Source organism: Microtus pennsylvanicus, chromosome 19 (assembly GCF_037038515.1).
Source record: "Microtus pennsylvanicus isolate mMicPen1 chromosome 19, mMicPen1.hap1, whole genome shotgun sequence".
Taxonomy (NCBI): domain Eukaryota; kingdom Metazoa; phylum Chordata; class Mammalia; order Rodentia; family Cricetidae; genus Microtus; species Microtus pennsylvanicus.
This window is the reverse complement of record NC_134597.1, coordinates 2,635,641-2,653,173: the sequence shown is the minus strand read 5'-3', so window position 1 is coordinate 2,653,173 and position 17,533 is coordinate 2,635,641. Positions and strand designations below refer to the sequence as shown.

The 17,533-nt window shown below is 48.2% G+C and overlaps 2 protein-coding genes across 8 annotated transcripts in view; one reads left to right on the top strand and one right to left on the bottom strand.

Moving 5' to 3' along the window:
* Positions 1–5,340: 5,340 nt before the first annotated feature.
* Positions 5,341–17,065, bottom strand: Peg10 (paternally expressed 10). Its single transcript, XM_075953379.1, is given in 3 exon segments — positions 5,341–6,705; positions 6,708–8,071; positions 16,813–17,065. Coding segments are annotated over 3 exon segments (2,580 nt in total). The 5' UTR covers positions 16,818–17,065; the 3' UTR covers positions 5,341–5,494.
* Positions 17,066–17,193: 128 nt separating this feature from the next.
* Sgce (sarcoglycan epsilon) overlaps positions 17,194–17,533 on the top strand; it is a 70,907-nt gene continuing 70,567 nt past the window's right edge. For 2 of the 7 annotated variants that reach the window (XM_075953591.1, XM_075953590.1), the window contains exon 1: positions 17,194–17,417. In XM_075953591.1, the coding sequence (XP_075809706.1) occupies positions 17,381–17,417 (37 nt within the window). In that variant the 5' untranslated portion in view covers positions 17,194–17,380. The remainder of the gene's footprint in view (positions 17,418–17,533) is intronic. The other 5 variants (XM_075953588.1, XM_075953587.1, XM_075953589.1 and 2 more) reach the window with 4 other exon arrangements.

Here is a 17,533-nt window from a genome sequence, read left to right as displayed (position 1 = left end):
GGGTGACAGTTATGTGGCTTGATCTACGGGGAGGGGGTTCTGGTAGTGGCACCAGGACCTATACCAGGTACACGAGCTGGCTTTTTGGAGCCCATTCCCTATGGTGGGATACCATGTTCAGCCTTGATACAGGGGGGAGTGGCTTGGCCCTGCCAGATCTTGTTGACTCCCCAAGGAAGGCCTTACCCTCTCCAAGGAGTGGATGGGGGATGGGAAGGGGAAGAGAGATGGGAGAGGGGAGGGGAGGGAGGAAGAAATGGGGCTGGTATGTAAAATGAAAAGTATTTTTTAATAAAAAAAGGGGGGAAAGCTGTCTTTTCTTACATCACTGTCATTTGTTGCTAGGTTTATTATTCCATATGTTAATATTTTGCAGTTGGAATATGTTAATTTATTTTCTGGGGCATTCTGGGTACATGATTGGTACTGCATTGTGGGTGACTGATATCTTCTTTATATATCATTCCCCTCTCAGACTCATCCCTTGGTACCCCCTCCATCCCTCCGCCCTTTATGCCCATCTACCCTCCCCATCACATTCTCCACTGTCCTACTTCCCTTTACTCCTATTGATAAGGCTGAAGCATTCAAAGAAAATTGATGCTAAAATGGATTTATTATCTCATTAAAGATACTATTATTAATATATTTATTATTGTATGTTGCTTTTTGATGTAGTAGGTTGACTGTCATTGGTCCTTAGTTGTGTGATTGACATTTGTTATGCATCCCCATCCTCTCTCTTCCCACTGCCCACCTTTCCAATTCTCTTTTTCCTACCCCTACACTGTTTCCTCTCTTTCACTCTTCCACTTATTGATAACTTTAAAATATCTTAATTAATATTAAATATGTATAATCAATGAAGTCATTCTTGATGACTTAATTATTAATATGTTAATAGCCTACAACTGCAGTATCCTTATTGTCTTGGAGGCTGTGAGTATACAATTGATCTGGACTGTGATTGATGTGTTCTTTAGATACCCTCGCATCTCAATGTCACATCCAGTCCCACCTCTCACTTTCTCCACCCTTCTCTCTTCTCCCTCCCCTCCTCTCTCCCTATTATACTACCCCCTTTACTCTAATAAATAAGCCTCAACTATTCCAATATTGATACTAAAGATAAGATTTATTATGTCATAGGAGAAACTAATTTCTTTACTATTCATGGTATTGTTTCTTACATGATAATGTAAAATCAGGTAACATCCTTGGGTATTCTGGTTATCTTGACCCTGGATTGTGTGATTGACATTTTTTAAAACATAACAATCCTCTCCTCAATCCATCCCATTCCTAATCTTCTCTCTTTACTTCATTACTCTCCCCACCTCTCTCAGTGTCCCTCCATCTCCACTCTAATTAATTTCAAGTATTCCATTTAATAATGTTTTATGATGATGAAAGCCACTATTAATTGTTGGCCTTATCATATCTGCTAATATTTTTCAGCTGGAATTCAGCTGATCCCTTGGGTGTTCTAGGCATATAATTGATAATGAGTTATGTGATTGGTATTCTTTATGCACCGTCCCCATTCCAAAGCCACACCCAACCCCAACCTCTCTTCGTGCCCTTCAGTCCCTACATTCACCCTGCTTTCTGCCCCCAAATGTTCCCCTACTCTCCCTCCCTCTCCATTTATTTTGTATGAGGAGGGGGGAACACCATTGTCCCACTTTGAGCTTATGGAGGTCAAAGGTCAGCTAATAGGTACTCATCTTCTTCTTCCACCAGGAGGGGTCCAGGGATCCAATCCAGGTTGTCCAACTTGGCAGCAAGCAACCTTATCTGTTGCGCCATCTTGCTGGCCCCCAATTCCACTTAAGTAAATCCTAATTGTTTCAAGTACTATTAGTATTGGGGTTTATTATGTCCATGGGCTTGATTTTATTTGGTGACTCTGTTACCACAGATACCCATGTTTTGCATCTGGAACATGTTAAGTTGATTTCCTTGGATCTTCTTGGCGATATTGCTACAGGGTTGTATGAGTGGGACTGACAGGCTCCTTACCCACCACCCGCCCTACGGGATTACTAACGCCACACCTTTACTCCTCCTTCAGTTCTTCCTTCCCCATATCTCAAGAACACCAGTCACATTGAATCATACCCGTGTTATGTCACTGGAATTACCATTAATTGGTGCGTCTGCATGTTAGTCTTTTGCTCCTAGAATACACTTATTTCCCGGGGTATTCTTGGCGTAGGCTCTGTGATTGATGTATTCTTCATATAAAACCCCTCCTGTCACCGCTTCCCATCCCCCACTCTGCCTTGTGATCCTATTTGCCCATCCTCCACTTATAAATCTCAGTTGTTCCAAGAACATGACTAAGGTCATGTCATTGTAATCGCTATGGATCGGGTGCTTCCTACACATGCACTTTATAAGTGGAATAATTTAGTTTGCTGGGGCAGTCTGGGTACATCATGGATAAGAGTCTATGGGACTGGTATGTGGCACGGCACGGCATCCTCCACCCTCCTGCCCCATCTCCCATCCTTCTACCCTTGTTCTTCTTCCCTTTCATTCTCAGAGGTCCCGCCCCCTCTAATATATTAATAAATCAAGTATTCCAAGTCATACGGAGATTAATGATTATGTCGCCGGACTTGCTGTGAGGTGAATATTTGGCTAATGTCACAGCTGGAATGAACTGGTCGATATCTTGGAGTATTCTGGGTATATTGTTAATGAACTGTGTGACCGATTGATATATTGTTAATGATGAACCGTGTGACCGATTGCTTATATGCCATCCCTATCCCAAACATCTTCCCAACCCCACCCTTCCCCACCCTCTTTTCCCATTTGCCCCCCCAACCCCTTTACTTCCTAGTTGCCACCGGTTACCACTCCAGCCCCGCCCACTGCTCCTCCCTCCATTCTTGATGATGGGTGGGCGCTGAAATGATCAGGACACAGTTTGCCTTAACCACTACGTCTTTATTTATTGAATTTTTATTGTAACAGCAATATAGTAAAGAGAATACAGTAATATCGTTTGAAGGGTGGGGTTGGGAAGGGGAAGGGAAGAAGGGGTGGGGTTAGGGAGGGGAGGGGAGGAGGGCTACTGACAAGGAAAGAACAAGAGATTTTATTCATCACATTCTTATAATTTCCATGAACATTTGTCATTCAGCATTACAAGTTTTATTCCAGAAACAGTTTCTCAAATATGTCCCTTAATGTTTTACTCACAATCTATCCCTGGAGATAATTCCTGGGCCTTTATTAGACTGATCTAATCATCTTTGAACTTTCACTAGAATTCTCTCCATGTCTAATTCACTCATAGAATGTTGATTTCCCTGCAGTTCCCTCAGAGTAGAATTTTAAAGGTAAAATTGTAGGGAGGGGTAAGAGGGACAAATAAGTACACTGGTCCACTTATTGTTATCTTATCCTAACTTATCCTATCTTAGCCTAACTTATCCTAACTTATCCTATCTTATCCTAACTTATCCTATCTTATCCTAACTTATCCTAACTTATCCTATCTTATCCTAACTTATCCTAACTTATCCTATCTTATCCTAACTTATCCTATCTTATCCTATCTTATCCTATCTTATCCTAACTTACCCACCCACCTATGATTACTTAATAATCCCTCCCAGCCTAAAATTCTTAATGACTATGTATCCCCTATTACTTGACTATAGAAAAAGAAAAAAGAAAAACAATACAATGTTCAAGACCAACTCAAAAATGTTCTACAATCTGAAACAACCAAAAGCTTTCATTCCCATCAGATGCATGTTCCCTCTCCAGCTGAATATGTAGCGTGGTTCCTGCAGACTCTTCTGTTCCGCAGGTGGTCCTTCAGGCCTCTCCAACAGGGTGCTCTCCATTGCCCATCTCGGAACTGTGTGGGATGCAGGATGCTGATGATGCGCGACAACCAGATCAGTTCAGGAGTCCAAGAGGTACCTGCAAACTTAAACACAACTCTAGACGGCACCATACAGATGCCCCTCTCAAATGAGCATCTCAGCCAAATGCCTCCTGGTTCAAACCAAACTAACTGACCCTTCATGATGTTAATGAAAAATTAAAATTTGGGCCCACAGCCAATTAGTTAATTTTGTCAGTTTGTATTTTCCTCCTTTTCCAACTTATCTTTCCTTCCTAATAAATGAATAAGGGCATTTTTGTTGGAAATGCCAAATAAAAGAAAAAAAATTTAATGTAAATTTGATCAACAGAAGAAAAACAAAAGGAAACTTAACAACTTAACAAACTAAAAGGAAACTTAACAACTTAACAAACTAAAAGGAAACTTAACAAAATTCCAGTAAATTGAAGAGTACTTATCCTTAACACCTAACCCTTATAGCTAGTATAGAGGAACAGGGCATAGTACACACTGCCAAAAGTCATTAAGCAAGCTTCAAAAAACAATCCAGTGTGTGTCAGGGCTGTTGTTTGTGAGCTGTGGGCCCACACCAGCATCTTCTCCCTGACCGTCGTGGTCAGCTTCTCCCGATATCTGCTTGCAGTGGTGGCAAATGTCCGTGTGTCTACGCCAGGGCTGCAGAAGATGGCCCATTTCTAGGCACTCTGCAGCTTGAAGATCAAATCAATGAAAACGCATGAAGGATGAAACTGAGTTCTGAGGTAAACTGAAGTAACGCTTCACAAAAATCAGAAGCACAAATGCACCATTTAAAAGTAATTAATGTAAAACATGATGACTGGCAAGCTCTCTGGTCCCACTGAGCAGGAATCAATAGCCAATCAGGGTTCCTCCAATTGTATATCTTTTTTTTGTGAACTTTAAAGGCCCAATTAATAGAATTTAGATTGTACGTGTACTTCCTAATTCAATGGAAACTCTGAAAGCATAGCCAACACTTAAAAACAAAATGTTTTTTAAAAAAAATCTACTAAACTACTTAAACATGCAAGGGTAGGGGAGAGATGATGTTGATGGAAAAGGAAAGTTCGCCGTGAAGACAAAAAAAACGATGTTGTGTCCTACTGCTCAAACTGAACTAGAGACTGAGTCTCAGCAGTCAGGCAGGAAGGTGACCAATCCTGCAGCAGGGTGAACGGCAGCCGTAGAGAATCAAACAAAAAGAAAGAGGTTAGACAAATGGAGTTTGAAGTCGGCGAAGTTCCGGAGGGTGCAGCAAGTTAATCACGGAAGCCTTTCGGTGCTGCACCAGAAAGTCTGGCTTCCTTCAGAAGGTGCCCGTCCTAGGATGCGGGCAGGTCGTGTCCTTCCTCCTCCTCTCCTCCCCTCTGTAAGAAATCCGCAGGTCCTGTGTTTGCATCAGCTTCTCTGTAAAGAAATTAGCCAGTCTGCAATTGAGATGTCAAATTACTAACTGGCAGTCAAGATGGAAAGCTGACGTTAGCCCTGCGTGCCTTTGTGCCTTCAGGTGGTCTGAAGATCCAGTAGCACACACAGTCATTGACTGAGAAGCTGCACAGGTCAAAGTTGAGGGCAGAGACACTCCGAAGGTCACGACAGTCTTTACAAGGTACTGTAGGATGGAGGTGGTGGAGGTGGCGGCGGCGGTGGCGGCGGCGGAGGTGGCGGCGGCTGCGGCGGAGGATACTGGGGTACCGGATGAGGATGATGGCGGTACCAATGTGGACACCAGGTGATCACAACAGGGGTGAGGATCATTCTTCCATGTATATCTCGTCCCACTGGGTGCCATGCAAACATCACCTGATGACCTGCGTAGGCATAGACAGGGATATGGTGATGATGGTGGTGGTACCCGTGAACGTGAGGGACAAATTCACCATAGGTTGCCAGGTGTGCTTGGTCTGCCATGTTTGGAAGAGTCATGCGAACGTACTGGTTTTGGACTGTGCAGTTGTGTGGAGCTCTGCAATTGTACGTGACTTGGAGTTTCCACCCTCTCTTCACTTGCAGGACCTGGGCTCCGTTGGGAGCGACGGTCGGGATCATGAGTCCATTCTTCACGTTCCTGTCCACGAATTCTCGCAGGGCAGCCATTTCAGATTCAGTCAACGAGTACACATGTCCACTGGGAACGCTGTGAGGTCCAGGGTTCATCTCTATGTGGGGGTCAACCAGCCGCTGACCCGGGTAGACGTGCTCATCCACAGGTGTGTACACATTCTGGACGTAGTAATACCGCACAGGGTGGAAAACTCTGTATCCATCCACGTGGTAGAAGAACGGTGGATGTGGAGGATAAGGCGGTAGCAGCAGCGCAGGAGGTATCTGGGAATACACCCGGCAGCGGAATCGGCAGTAATCAGAGTTGAAGACAATGGAGCGAGTGCTCCAGGTAATGTGAGGGTCGTGTGTGCTCAGCCAACGAATTCCCAGGACAATGGGAAAGAACGGAGACTGAGTCACATCGAAAGACAGTAGTTCTCGGTGGTCACCCAGGTCAACAATCAGGTGGTGTGTTTCTAGAACAATTGGGCCCGAGGCTATAGGATGCCCATCTATCGCTTCCACCATGATTGGCCATTCTTTGATTCTCAGAGGAATCCCATTTTGGATGACGAAGTCTTGATCGATGAAGTTGCCGGATGCGCCAGAATCAATCATAGCTCGGACAAACAGGGTGTGTCGGCCCGGGATATGGATCTGGAGCATCACTTGCAGGTGCGGAGTCGAAGCCTCGGGGGGTGGGGACCTTATTCTGTCTGGCCCGGTCGCTGAAGGTCCCTCTACAGCGGGGCCGGGGAGTTTCCCGACGGTGAATTTTTGGAGGCCTTCGCTGGACAGTTATCAGCGTAGTGGCCTCCACTGCCGCAGTATAGACATAAGTTCAGTTTGCGGCGTCTTTCTTTTTCTTCCTGGGTCAGGCGCATGCGGGCACCTCCCACAGGCTCAGTAGGATCAGACTGGCGGTGGTTCTGAGGCATCACCAGGGCCCTGGGTGGCTCAGATCGAGGCTTGCGAGCAGCGGCAGCAGCAGCAGCAGCAGCGCGGGCCTGTCTTCTCTCAATGTGAATGGATAGACCGATCAGAGCAGAGAGGGTGTTTGGGAGCTCGTGGCGGGACACCTCCTCACGAATTTCGTCGCTGAGGCCTTCAAGGAACTGGTCAATTAGAGCCTGCTCATTCCAATCCAGATCCTCGGCCACCATCTGGAATGAGTTGGCGTACTCGGCAACAGATCCCAAGCCCTGGCGCAGACGTCTGATCTTGCGTTTGGCAGCTTCACGTCTCTGAGGGTCTTCAAAGACTTGCCTCAACTCCATCATAAAGGCACGGTAGTTGTTCATCAGGTAACTGGCTCGTTCCAGCTTAATAGAAGCCCAGCGGGCGGCTCGGCCGGTCAGCATGCTTGTCACGAAGCATACACGGATACGGTCAGCAGAGAAATCTCTGTTGCTCCTCTCCATGAAGGTCTGGCACTGGGCAATGAAGTAATTCAGATTGTCAGGGTTGCCATCAAACTTCTCAGGAAGGAATTCAAGGCAGTCGTCGTCAAAGAAGATGGTTGGAGCAGCGGCCGCTGCAGCACCCTGGAGCGCAAGGTCATCGTCACTGTCTTCTAGGCGGAACCGGAAGTGAATGTGTTGAGGTTCTGGCTCAACTTCGACTTCCACGTGATCGCGCAGGTGGCGAAAGCTGCGAAGGTTGCGAAGGCTGCGAAGGCTGCGAGGACTGCGAGGGCTGTGAGGGCTGCGAAGATAATTGCCGAAATTGCCGAAGTTGCCGAAATTGCCAAAATTGCCAAAATTGCCGAAATTGCCGAAATTGCCGTTGTAGCCTGGGAAGAGCTCCACCTGGGTGTGCAGGCTGTTGTTCCTCATGGCCGGCCTGACCACCTGTTGATCTCCGAAGCCGTTGTCGCTCTCTCCAGAGATCTCACCATGGCGGCGGCGGCGGCGCTGGTTGTTGTTGGGCACGCAGGGGCTCTTGGGCTTGTTGTTGTTGTTGTTGTTGTTGGGGGGAGGAGGAGGAGGAGGGGGCGGGCAGTCGAAACCCCCGGTAGCCATGGTGGTGGTAGGAGGGGACCTCCCAGGTGTTGCCTCACACCGGGGAGGGTGCCCTGGATTCTGGGCCCTTCGTGGTCGGCGTCTCCTCCGGGGCCTCAAAACACGCTTATTCCTGTAAATGAGAGCAAAAGCATCCATTCAACATATACATTCAAAGCAGTCGCTATAAACAATATAAAAACAATATTATAAATATGTAAACAATATAAAAATATCTATTGATAATTAACAGAACACACGCCCTCAAAGGGGGATGAAGGAATCACTCGCAAAATAATAAAAAGCACACCGCCTCTTGATGTCCAGACATCCAAATGCCTGTTCTCCTAAAAAAGCCACCTGCTCCTTATAATTAATACACGACCTTTATCAGAAGCACACTCATCTTTCCAGGCTACAAAGTACACAATCGTAAACAACTCCATTTGTATGGAGGTTACACAGCAAGAAAGCTCCAAGGCAAAGATAAATAGGAAGTGAATTATGCAAAATAACTTCTAATTATGCAAATAATCCCAACACCATACCTTTTATTAATAAGGGTGTTAGGAAAAAAATAACTAATACTCTAATCAATAACAATCCACACACACAAAAGAGGTGGGTATAAGAACCACAATGCCTGTACTCATCAGCTCTGAAGAAATGAAGTACACACTTGGCCAAAGGTCACAACAGAGGTGAACACTTAACACCGAAGGTCTAATTATAAAGTCGACCAACCACTATCACAAACACAAGGCTGTCTAATTGCTTTTATGATCACAAGTTAATGTCCTCAGAATTGTCTATGGGACAGAAAAGGCAATGAACAGTACAAAGGGATGTCAGTTTACCTTAATAAGCAATCATTAATCAAATATTAATTGATGCCTCCTAAAAAGAAATAGGTTATACAATAGGACATCTTTTCTTAATGATGCCTGATAATACAACAAATTTAATTATGACTTAATTAAATAATGCAGGTATAAATCACTGAATTATACCTGTTAATTAGTTAACAAGGTTATTAATTTTAAAAAAGGCAACTTTCTTATAAGCGGGAAGGGGCTGTAATTATAGCAGCTTGGTCACCCAGAATTACAGATAATTAAAAATATACTTTATTATGTTTATTAATTAAAATTATTCAAAAAAATGAAGAAGTTTATTTATACTACAGGTCACCGGTGCAGTCTTTAGTTTTTAATTGAGATTTCCGTAGGGCCCACCCACAGGCTTCTAAATTTAAGGTGGGATAGGCCTGGACTCCAGAAAGATGAGTGGATGTGGGAGGGGGGAAGAGTTGAAATGTTTTCATAATGAGGGTAGTGATAACCATGGGACACTGTCTGCTTATGTACTTCCTAAAAAAAAAAAGTTAAGTACAATTAGATAATTATGGATTCATAAGGATCTCAAATCTCAAATTAAGACAATTAAAGTAGTTATAGTAAAGAATAAGATATTAAAGTTTTACAAACTTTGAAATTGGACAGTCTAGCAAACTTTTTAAAAAGTTTAACTAAGTTTACTGAAGTTAAAAAAAAAAACTTTTTAAAAGTTTAAACTACAAACAACTTTTAGGTTTAAAGCCTGAAACTTCAGAAAGTTTTGAAGTTCTGTTTTCAAAAGTTTGAACTTCTTAATAGTTACAAACTTTTAATTTAAAAAGTTCAAATGAAAGTTTAATGACATAAAGTTTAAATAAACAAAAGTTTAAAACTAAGTTATTTTTCTCTGGCCAATCAAGGCGAAAATGGGCACTATTAAATTCTATGAAACAAACAAAGATTTAAAAATGTTAATTAGAAAAGTTGGGTGGAAAGCAGCTAATATTTTATTCAATAGAATATTTTTTGAAAAGAGGAAAACTGTCATCCCACGTGACACCTGTTCATCACCCTTGTCCATCCCCCTGCTTTCCCCCCTCCCATCTTTTAGACCCCTCCCCTGCTACAACCACCTGCAGCCATTTTCCCTTTATCCCAAGCCGTCCTGTGGCCTCTCCAATGAGTAGAGCACACAAGGTCCTTAAAGGACAGGGAAGAGTGTGCCATTTTAACAGGTTTAACACTTCTACTTAATCACTTTAAACAGATAACTGATAATATTCATGTTTTTAAAAATTAGAAGACACCTTGACCTGTGGCATTCCCAATTCTTTAAAGACAAGTATATTAGTAACAAAGACCATAGTCAAAACAAAGCAATATTTTTTAATTAAACTGCTGTAATCTCTCCTCAAAAAAAAAAAAAAAAAACCACTGGTCAGGTGACTAAAGTGTGACTTCTGTCATCTAGAAAATAACAATTTCAAAGCAGAAATTAAAAACTTCCTTAAGATGGTCTCAGCATGGCTTGGTGCGGCCTAATCCAGGTCAGGAAGGTACACAACCAAACGGGGTGGGCTTTACTGAAGCCAAGTCTGGTGGACATTAACACTTACAAAAGACAATTCATTGTAGGACAGAAATTGCATTAGCAAATCAGCAATCAATACACCATTTGTATTGATATTGCAAAATATCTCATTGTTTGTAAAAGATAATTTAAAAAGAGACTTGAGTTAAGGGAATGGGGGAGGGGCTGTACCCCTATACCTTGGAGAAGTGTGCCCCTCCCACGAGGAAACTCAGGGGGGCTGCACCCAGGCACCTTGGAGAAGTGTGCCCCTCCCACCAGGATATTCAGGGGGGCTCCACCTGGGCACCTTGGAGAAGTGTGCCCCTCCCACGAGGATACTCAGGGGGGCTGCACCAGGGCACCTTGGAGAAGTGTGCCCCTCCCACCAGGATATTCAGGGGGGCTGCACCTGGGCACCTTGGAGAAGTGTGCCCCTCCCACGAGGATACTCAGGGGGGCTGCACCAGGGCACCTTGGAGAAGTGTGCCCCTCCCACCAGGATATTCAGGGGGGCTGCACCTGGGCACCTTGGAGAAGTGTGACCCTCCCAAGAGGATATTCAGGGGGGCTGCACCAGGGCACCTTGGAGAAGTGTGCCCCTCCCACCAGGATATTCAGGGGGGCTGCAACCGGGCACCTTGGAGAAGTGTGCCCCTCCCACGAGGAAACTCAGGGGGGCTGCACCAGGGCACCTTGGAGAAGTGTGCCCCTCCAACGAGGAAACTCAGGGGGGCTGAACCCGGGAACCTTGGAGAAGTGTGCCCCTCCCACGAGGAAACTCAGGGGGGCTGCACCAGGGCACCTTGGAGAAGTGTGCCCCTCCCACGAGGATACTCAGGGGGGCTGCACCCGGGAACCTTGGAGAAGTGTGCCCCTCCCACGAGGATACTCAGGGGGCTGCACCCTTGCACCTTGGAGAAGTGTGCCCCTCCCACGAGGATACTCAGGGGGGCTGCACCTGGGCACCTTGGAGAAGTGTGCCCCTCCCACGAGGATACTCAGGGGGGCTGCACCCGGGCACCTTGGAGAAGTGTGCCCCTCCCACCAGGATATTCAGGGGGGCTGCACCAGGGCACCTTGGAGAAGTGTGCCCCTCCCACGAGGATATTCAGGGGGGCTGCACCCGGGCACCTTGGAGAAGTGTGCCTCTCCCACGAGGATACTCAGGGGGGCTGCACCAGGGCACCTTGGAGAAGTGTGCCCCTCCCACGTGGATACTCAGGGGGGCTGCACCCGGGCACCTTGGAGAAGTGTGCCCCTCCCACCAGGATATTCAGGGGGGCTGCACCTGGGCACCTTGGAGAAGTGTGCCCCTCCCACGAGGATACTCAGGGGGGCTGCACCCGGGCACCTTGGAGAAGTGTGCCCCTCCCACGAGGATACTCAGGGGGGCTGCACCCGGGCACCTTGGAGAAGTGTGCCCCTCCCACCAGGATATTCAGGGGGGCTGCACCTGGGCACCTTGGAGAAGTGTGCCCCTCCCACGAGGATACTCAGGGGGGCTGCACCCGGGCACCTTGGAGAAGTGTGCCCCTCCCACCAGGATATTCAGGGGGTCTGCACCTGTGCACCTTGGAGAAGTGTGCCCCTTCCACGAGGAAACTCAGGGGGGCTGCACCAGGGCACCTTGGAGAAGTGTGCCCCTCCCACCAGGATATTCAGGGGGGCTACACCCGGGCACCTTGGAGAAGTGTGCCCCTCCCACCAGGATATTCAGGGGGGCTGCACTCGTGTACCTTGGAGATGTGTGCCCCTCTCACCAGGATATTCAGGGGGGCTGCACCCAGGCACCTTGGAGAAGTGTGCCCCTCCCACCAGGATACTCAGGGGGGCTGCACCTGGGCACCTTGGAGAAGTGTGCCCCTCCCACCAGGATATTCAGGGGGGCTGCACCCGGGCACCTTGGAGAAGTGTGCCCCTCCCACGAGGATACTCAGGGGGGCTGCACCCGGGCACCTTGGAGAAGTGTGCCCCTCCCACGAGGATACTCAGGGGGGCTGAACCCGGGAACCTTGGAGAAGTGTGCCCCTCCCACGAGGATACTCAGGGGGGCTGCACCCGGGCACCTTGGAGAAGTGTGCCCCTCCCACCAGGATACTCAGGGGGCTGCACCTGGACACCTTGGAGAAGTGTGCCCCTCCCACCAGGATATTCAGGGGGGCTGCACCCATGTACCTTGGAGAAGTGTGCCCCTCCCACCAGGATATTCAGGGGGGCTGCACCCAGGCACCTTGGAGAAGTGTGCCCCTCCCACCAGGATACTCAGGGGGCTGCACCTGGACACCTTGGAGAAGTGTGCCCCTCCCACCAGGATATTCAGGGGGGCTGCACCCAGGAACCTTGGAGAAGTGTGCCCCTCCCACCAGGATATTCAGGGGGGCTGCACCAGGGCACCTTGGAGAAGTGTGCCCCTCCCACCAGGATATTCAGGGGGGCTGCACCCAGGCACCTTGGAGAAGTGTGCCCCTCCCACCAGGATACTCAGGGGGGCTGCACCCGGGCACCTTGGAGAAGTGTGCCCCTCCCACCAGGATATTCAGGGGGGCTGCACCTGGACACCTTGGAGAAGTGTGCCCCTCCCACCAGGATATTCAGGGGGGCACTTTTGGTTTTTAATAATACAGTACTAGCTAAACAAATTAAAGGCCTCATTTGGCTTGTGAGGTCACCACTTTAAGGTTTGTGACCTTCCCCACTCCTAGACCCTAGGCTCACCCTATTGGGGGTCTTGCATTTTGGGGGTGGGGCTCTACTGTAAAAAAGAGTATTTAATCAGAAAAGTAATAGGGCCCTGGGAAAACAGTTAAACAGTAATTATAAACAAGTAATGAAAAGTTTGAGAGCAACTGGGGCAGCACAAATTTTGACTTAATTTTAATTTGATTTATCCCTTTCAAGGGGCTAGATTAGGAGTGGGGTTTTCAGAACACTCCCATTCCTGAAAACTGGAAGGTCACACCAAGCTACCTGAGTCAGGGACCATCTTCACATACGATAATTACATTTTAGTCTATTTAGAAATAAATAAGTACATCTGATTAATTATTGGGCCTTTACAATGACTTCAAATTCTTCTTTAATTCCCCCAAACACATCAAAGTATAATAATAGTAAATAATCTTATATAAATGTCTCATTAGGAAATGAAACACCAATAAGCAACTCTTAGTTGCTTTAAATTTTAAATGTCCTTTTCTTAATATTATGTGAAATGCAAATTCTAATTTGCATGTATTTATTTCCAATGTTTTGAACCTCTTTAATAGGCAGATAAAATTAAGGAGGGGCATTAGGAGGGGGAGAACTGTGGGCAAGAGCCTATAACTCCCCTTAACAAAATCCTGGTTCATAGTCTGTAATATATAGAACCATTTTTCTTAATTTCTTCATTAATTAAGAGATATTTCTATTTGGCTTGTCTGTAAATTACAGATGTTTAATTAAGCCAGTTGAAACAATCTATGTCTTGTAATGTAACCACTCAGTTACATCACACAAATTTTAAATGTCAACATGTAGCATTAATAACCCACTTGCCCCAAATTTAAATTAGCTTTTTATGAAAAAAGCTAATTCCTTGGGACAGCAAATAATTAGCTTTTTATGAAAAAAGCTAATTACTTGGAATATCAAATAATTAGCTTTTTATGAAAAAAGCTAATTATTTGGAATATCAAATAATTAGCTTTTTATGAAAAAAGCTAATTATTTGGAATATAATTTTATTTCACATTATAATTACAGCTTACTTTACTGGAACTCAAAAACCCACTTTTTAAATGTGTGAGAGAGTGACCAGCAGCTCAGCTCAGGACAGCAAAGCACCACAGGAAAAGGACCAAAAACTCAAAAGCCTGAAGGCCAGCAGCAAGACATTAATTTGCTTTGGCCATTCAACAAACAGTTACTGAATGCCTACTATGTGCCAAGCACAGTTTACTGTATATAGGCATGTCAGTCAGAGCTAATCACCTAGAATTCTTAAAGAAAATCAAGAAACTGAAACGTTTATATGCTCACAAACTTCTTCCTCAGAGGCCAAGCCATAAACCAGTGCCACTTCAAACTCCTAAGAAACACAGTTCAAGCTGCTCCTGTTTCTGTATTCACCAAAGCATTCAATTCCAGGAAGTCCAATGGTGTCTTGAGAAAATAATTAAATATGAAAATATTTTAAATTTAATTTTTAATTTAAAATAAATAATTGGCTTAATTGCTTTAAGGCATCAGCCAGGTCTTATTAGAAGTTCCCATATCCCACTATCAGTTTTAATTGTGGGATCATTTTATTTAATAATGCAAGGCACTTATTAAAAGTGCTTATACATGCCAAGCATACTTATTATTGTTGCTAATTATTCTTATTATTCTTATATTTACTAGACACCTGTGGACAAAAATCAAAACTGCGCAACATTGAAACAGCAGGGAGGCGGGGCTGTACAGCCAGGCTCAGACAGTGTGGCGCACTTGCGCAGTGGAGGCAAACCTGCTGGGAGGGGCTGGGGCCCACACTGCGCATGCGCAGGCAGGATGAGGGGAAGGCGGGGCTCTGAGCCTCCTCAGTGGAGGAGCTCTGGGCGGAGTCAGGCATTAGAGAGGCGGGGCATGGGCTGGACAGAGCAGGTTACGTCAGAGGAGGCGGGCCTCAGGAGGGGCTGGGGAGGCCGCCACAGAGGAGGCGGGTCCTGGGCGGGGCTGAGGAGGCCACGTCAGAAGAGGCAGGCCTCGGGCGGGAGGGGCTGGGAGGCCGCCTCAGAGGAGGCAGGCCTGGGGCAGGGCTGAGCTGGTTACGTCATTGGAGGCGGGCCCTGGGAAGGTTGGCTCTATGACGTCAGCACTTGGGAGGGAGGGCCTGTGGAAGCATGTTCTGGAAAAGCGCGTGACCAGCGAGGCGCGTGGACGAGGCGCGTGGACGAGGCGCTAGGCCTCGACACTGCAGAGGCAGGCTAGGAGGGGAGGGGCAGGTCTGAGACTGGCTGCTACAGGGCCGCAGAGTGTCTGCGCGCCTCCCCCCGCCCCCCCACCTCCCCAGACCGCCCCCCACCAGCTCCCAAGTGTCCAATTTCCGCGCATGGCCGCAAGAGCAAGCCACCGCCACCCCCCCCTCCTCCTCAATCCGCGCATGGCCGCAAGAGCAAGCCACCGCCACCCCCCCCTCCGCCTCAATCCGCGCATGGCTGCAAGAGCAAGCCACCGCCACCCCCCCTCCGCCTCAATCCGCGCATGGCTGCAAGAGCAAGCCACCGCCACCCCCCCCTTCTGCCTCAAACCCATCTAGCAAACCAGTTTGCACAAACTGTTGCTGTAGGCCTATCTGCGCCACCAAGCCAACTGCATCGTCACCTCAATCAATCACCCCTAGACAAGGCCCATTCGGCCATCTCCAAAATCCAACACCCCTCCACGCTCCTGCCTGAGCAGGAATGGCGTGGGCAGAATTTTAAACACTAATTTTTGCAGCCCAGGGCTCCATTTTGCCCCCCCCCCCGCGCCCACCATCACGCAGCTAGCTGTCCTACAGAAAAACAGAAACGGGACCTGTTCCAAAACGGCGAACCGCGTTTTGTACCCCCCTCCAGGGAGAGAGTTGTACTTTTTCCCTCGTCTTTCCAAAACCACTTTTTCTGGAGCTCAAGAGTGGGCTATTGCTCTGCAGCAGTTTGTGACGCATTTGTAAATTCATTTTTCTTGCGTACTCGTATTCGGTTACCTTCCTACGGCTCAGAATTCAGTGCGTGAAGCACGAATCGGCCGCGGATCGCCGCGGATTGCCGCGCGGATCGCCGCGGTTCGGGCTGATTTGTTGCGCCTGAAGCGCAAGTTTGCGCGCAAAAGCGCATAAGGCGCCCATTAGTACATGGCAGAGCGCATGAAGCGCCCATTAGCACACACTGGAGCGCAATAAGCGCCCATTGGTACATCGCAGAGCGCATGAAGCGCCCATTAGTACAGAAAAGCGCATGAAGCGCCCATTAGTATTTCGAAGCGCATGAAGCGCCCGTCCGGTTTTAGCGCATGAAGCGCCCATTAGTAGTTCGTAGCGCATGAAGCGCCTGTTAGTTCATCGCAGTGGCGCATGTAGCGCCCGTCTGCAGCGCAAGTAGTAAAGCGCGCTTCTCCGTTTGTAGCGCATCGAAGCGCCGTAGAGTTGCAGAGCCGTCACTTCGTAGCGCCTTTCAGGAGCAGATTGCAATTCGGTCTGTAGCTCATGTGCGTCTGCAGCTCATCACTGTCCGCAGCTCATGCGTCTACTGACCAATTCCGGACGCGGGTCGTGGACACCCGAAGCCGTGAAGGCTCGCTTTCCACACTCGCGTCTCTCAGGATCCGGCCACTGAAGGCGTGGGAAAAGAAAAAAGATATGCGAGGAGATATTCCGGGGCGCTACTTCATCTCCCGCAGCTCCTGGAAAAACAAAAAACGGGGATTGCGTGTGATCGTTAAAAAAAAAAAAATCCTCACCGCATACTCACCACTCGAGGACCCCTCTGCGAAGCCGGGAAGGATGACGGGGTCCCACACCTGGCCCGCGATGGTCCACTGGTGACCGCGGTCCGGAGAAGCTCCGGACCGCAGTCGCGCAGCGGACCGCGGCGAGGCCCGGTGGACCGCCTCGGATGGGCTCCCTTCCTCAGGTCGCCGTCAGGATTCTGCTGGGTTCTTCGACACACTGGAAACGCGTGTGCCGAGAGCTCCGGACTGCCCGCCTTATATAGTCTGTTCCGAGGAGGGGGCGCCAAATCCCAGCGTGCTTCGCGGGCTTGCGGGGGCGGAGAGGGGGGGGCTGCGTGGGCGGGCGCCTGGGGGGATGGGGGGATGCGGCGTGCGCTGCGCTGGCCCGCCGCTAGGGGGAGCATGGGCCCGGATGGGGGGTGCACGGGACCGATGCCGAAACGGCCTAGCTGGGAGGAAAGAAGAAAGGGAGGGGAGGGGAGAAGCCGGCCTGGGCAGGCCAAGAATTCTATTATCGTGGTAGTGGGAGCTGGGAGACCCCTGTGCTTGGACGGGAAAGGGTCGGGGGACACGCAAGATGAGCCCCGCGACCACTGGCACGTTCTTACTGACAGGTTAGTGGCCTGCGCGCGACATGGAGGATGGGGGGGGACACCACAGGCCGTCGCCTCCCCATCCCCCCACTCGGGTTCCGGGGTACCAGGGCGCGCCCAGAGGGTGCTGAGCCCCT